General features: G+C 33.1%; 1 protein-coding gene across 1 annotated transcript; it reads right to left on the reverse strand.

Annotated features, from left to right (window-relative positions):
- Positions 1-677: 677 nt before the first annotated feature.
- On the reverse strand, positions 678-2,750 carry LOC111906965 (uncharacterized). Its single transcript, XM_023902752.3, has 2 exons — positions 2,276-2,750; positions 678-1,243 (listed from the first exon to the last, which is right to left on the reverse strand). The coding sequence occupies exons 1-2, from the start codon at positions 2,675-2,677 to the stop codon at positions 770-772; spliced, it is 876 nt and encodes a 291-aa protein (XP_023758520.1). The 5' UTR covers positions 2,678-2,750; the 3' UTR covers positions 678-769.
- Positions 2,751-3,255: the final 505 nt, after the last annotated feature.

The following is a 3,255-nucleotide window of genomic DNA, read 5'->3' on the forward strand; positions in this document are numbered from 1 at the left end:
GAGATGCTTCCCTGATGTTTCTTCTTCCCTGGAGAATTGGTTTTCTGAAAAGAATTGATTTGGTGTAATTGGTTATACCCGTTCTGAACAGGGGCTGGATATGGGTTTGTTTGACATCATATTATGTAAACAGGGGATATTAGAAACAAAGATGCTGGAGACCTGGGGTTCGTAAAATTGATTGATTTTAAACAAATCTGGGACAAATTGATCTTCATATCTTGAACGGCATCATGAACTCAAGCGATGAGAAACAAGAATTGGGAGAAATTGAAGAGGAAAAAAATCGTTAGAGTTATGAGGGGACATGATTCTGATCATAGGATACAAAAAGGAAGAAGACAACAAGAGTGGTTTATAATCATGTTTCCATCTAAAATAGTTCCAGCTTGTCTTGTGTTTATGTTAGGTGATTTTTGGTGAATATACTTACATTTATGTCGATGAATAGATTTATGGTGGTAAAATTGAATTTGATGGAGAGAAGGTTAAATATGTCATTTACTTGAATTCAGATAGGTAATTCAGTTTTTTTTTTTTTTTTTTTTTTTTTTTTTTTTTTTTTTTTTTTTTTTTTTTTTGTGTGTCTTTTAAATTAAAAAAAGCAATCATTTTTATACAATATTTTTTTTGATACAAACATCATTTATCAATTCACTAATTAATCCATAGAGGACTAATAATAATAATAATAATAATAATAATAATAATAATAATAAATAGACATAAGGTTTATAACTGATCTTATATTCTTCTGGTAGGTAATTGCCTAAAAAATGTAAGGAATAAAAGCCTTAACATTCTTAGGGAACTTATCCCCGAACTTTGATAGGTACCATTCCCGGGTGGCGTAACTCCTCCCTGTCAAGTATGCAATTGTGCCCAAAGTGAAAGCAAACGCATACAACGTTTGTGAAATGCATGAAATCCCTACATACCCAAGAATTTCAAATAGATAGTGTGGGCATATGACCAAATCAAACAAACCACCTTGTGGGATTTTGTACTCTCTTTCCCCATTCTTCCTCAGATTAGCGAGAAGATAATGGTGGTAGAAGTTTCCAATTATTCCGACTACAAACAACCCAGTTCCAATGTATTTTAGATCTACCAAAGGCTCGGGAAAGTCTTTCGATAGATATTGAGTATAAATCATTGTCGCCGTGGAAAAGGTATAACTCGATGAGATGATTATTGCCGATTCTAATAACATGGAACCACTATACTTGTGAAGAAAAAGGACCTACATCATGAAGTTGAAATACAATCAAAACCAAACACGTTTATTCCATTAAAATTTCAATTGAATCCAGATCCAAACAAATAACATTTGTTTTTATCCTGCCCATCCAAGGGAGCATCAATGTGATATTGTGATTTGTACATCCTGGGCCGTATCAGTAGGTGTGCAACATGGACGATGGCCAAAGGCCTCTAAATTTCTAGGGCCAATTTTTTTATGCATCTACATTATAAGAAAAATAAAACATTTGGTATTAAGTCGGCAAAAAAGGAAAAAACGAGATTGTAGCTAAAATTAATGGAGAAGACAAAGAGATTTCAATAGATTCTTCGAGAATCTAAGCAATTATTCATTTTTTACTTAAAAAATTACTATTAAAGGCCTTTTTTTTGTCCGGGCCTCAAAATCAGTTTGAATCGGTTCACTATACATCATACACATGTTGATATAGGGGTGGCAAATCGGGTCATCGGGTCGTGTTTTTGTCTGGCACGATACGACACGACAAAGTTTTTTGTAACACGACACGATGTCGTGTTTTTTTTAACTAACATGAAAACGAACCAATTAAAAAACGACAAACACGGCACGACACAACAAAGATAACATAATATAACAAGTAGTTTATTTAATTAATATTTAATTATACATAATCGCAAAAACACGATAAACACGAAAAACACGACAAATAAATGCTAAATCGTGTCAATTTCATGTCGAATTTTGAACACGAACACGACATGAAACGACATCGTGTTTTTTACACTTGACACGAACACGACACGAACATGAAATCAAATTTCAATTTCGTCCCAGTTTCGTTTCGTGTCGTGTATTTTTGCCGTGTTGTGTCAACAATTGCTCTCACAATGCCCATAATAAACTCAATCTACATTGAAACTAAAACTCTAGCATTGTTGAGGCCCAAACCATTGATTGTTTCCTCAAAGATACCACCATCTAATTAAGTATTGTTATATGCATCCCGGAAACAAAACACAACATATTTTAGTAGTCGAGTATTGGATGTACCTCAAATACCCTTTTGAGGAAATGAGCGGTGAGAGCCGAAGCAAGCAACATGAATCTAAGATCTTGATCGTGAAACACCAGTAAAGAAGCCAAGCCCACGAGAAACGCGGGTGTATACGAAAAAAGCATACCGTTTCTACTTGATAACTTTGTATTATCCTCTTTCTTTACAACGCCTACATTCAAGAATTTGGAATATTGCATATGCTTGCCTTTGATCTCCATGTACCCTGCACTCGATAACGATGTAAGGCCGATGACGGACATGGTGGAGACAAACAACGAGGGTGGTGGTGGAAACAAGAAGTTTAGCATAACGGAAGGAATTGCCATTTTGATTCTGTCTGTTTTTTTGAGCTTAATATGGTGTATTATAGGTCGAGGTGTAATGGGGTCATTCATACAAGTAAATTGATGAGCTCATATGGTGTATTATAGGTCGAGGTGTAATGGCGACATTCATACAAGTAAATTGATATCAGTTGTACTAGTAGTTGGTGTCGTTTGCAACATGGATAAATGTGTGGTTGTGATTGTAAATCAACATTGAAAGGGATATAGGGTTTGGTAAGTAAAAAAGAAAAATCCAGAACAAATCGTTTATTGTTTTACAATATTATTTTCAGCTATTACAAATAATTATTAAAAACCATAATTTGAATATATGGTACAAAATTTGTACTTTAGGACGTGTTTGATATGATGTTTTTAAAATCTTAGTTTTTAAGAAAAAAAACTTGGAAGAAATAAAAAAAATCATTCGCTTTTAGTTTTTATTTTAAACAAAAAAAAACTTTTAATTTAAAAGCTAATTCAAATAGTTTTTAAATCTTTAGTTTTTAGTTTTTATATAGTTTCACGTTTAAAAACTAACTATTATTCTTTTTTCGAATACTTATTATGTACAAATAAAAGTGACAGCTTCCAATTTTCAATAGTCATTCTTTTCTATCAAACTACTGGCTACTAGCTAGTTTGCC

Source organism: Lactuca sativa, chromosome 8 (genome assembly GCF_002870075.4).
Source record: "Lactuca sativa cultivar Salinas chromosome 8, Lsat_Salinas_v11, whole genome shotgun sequence".
Taxonomy (NCBI): domain Eukaryota; kingdom Viridiplantae; phylum Streptophyta; class Magnoliopsida; order Asterales; family Asteraceae; genus Lactuca; species Lactuca sativa.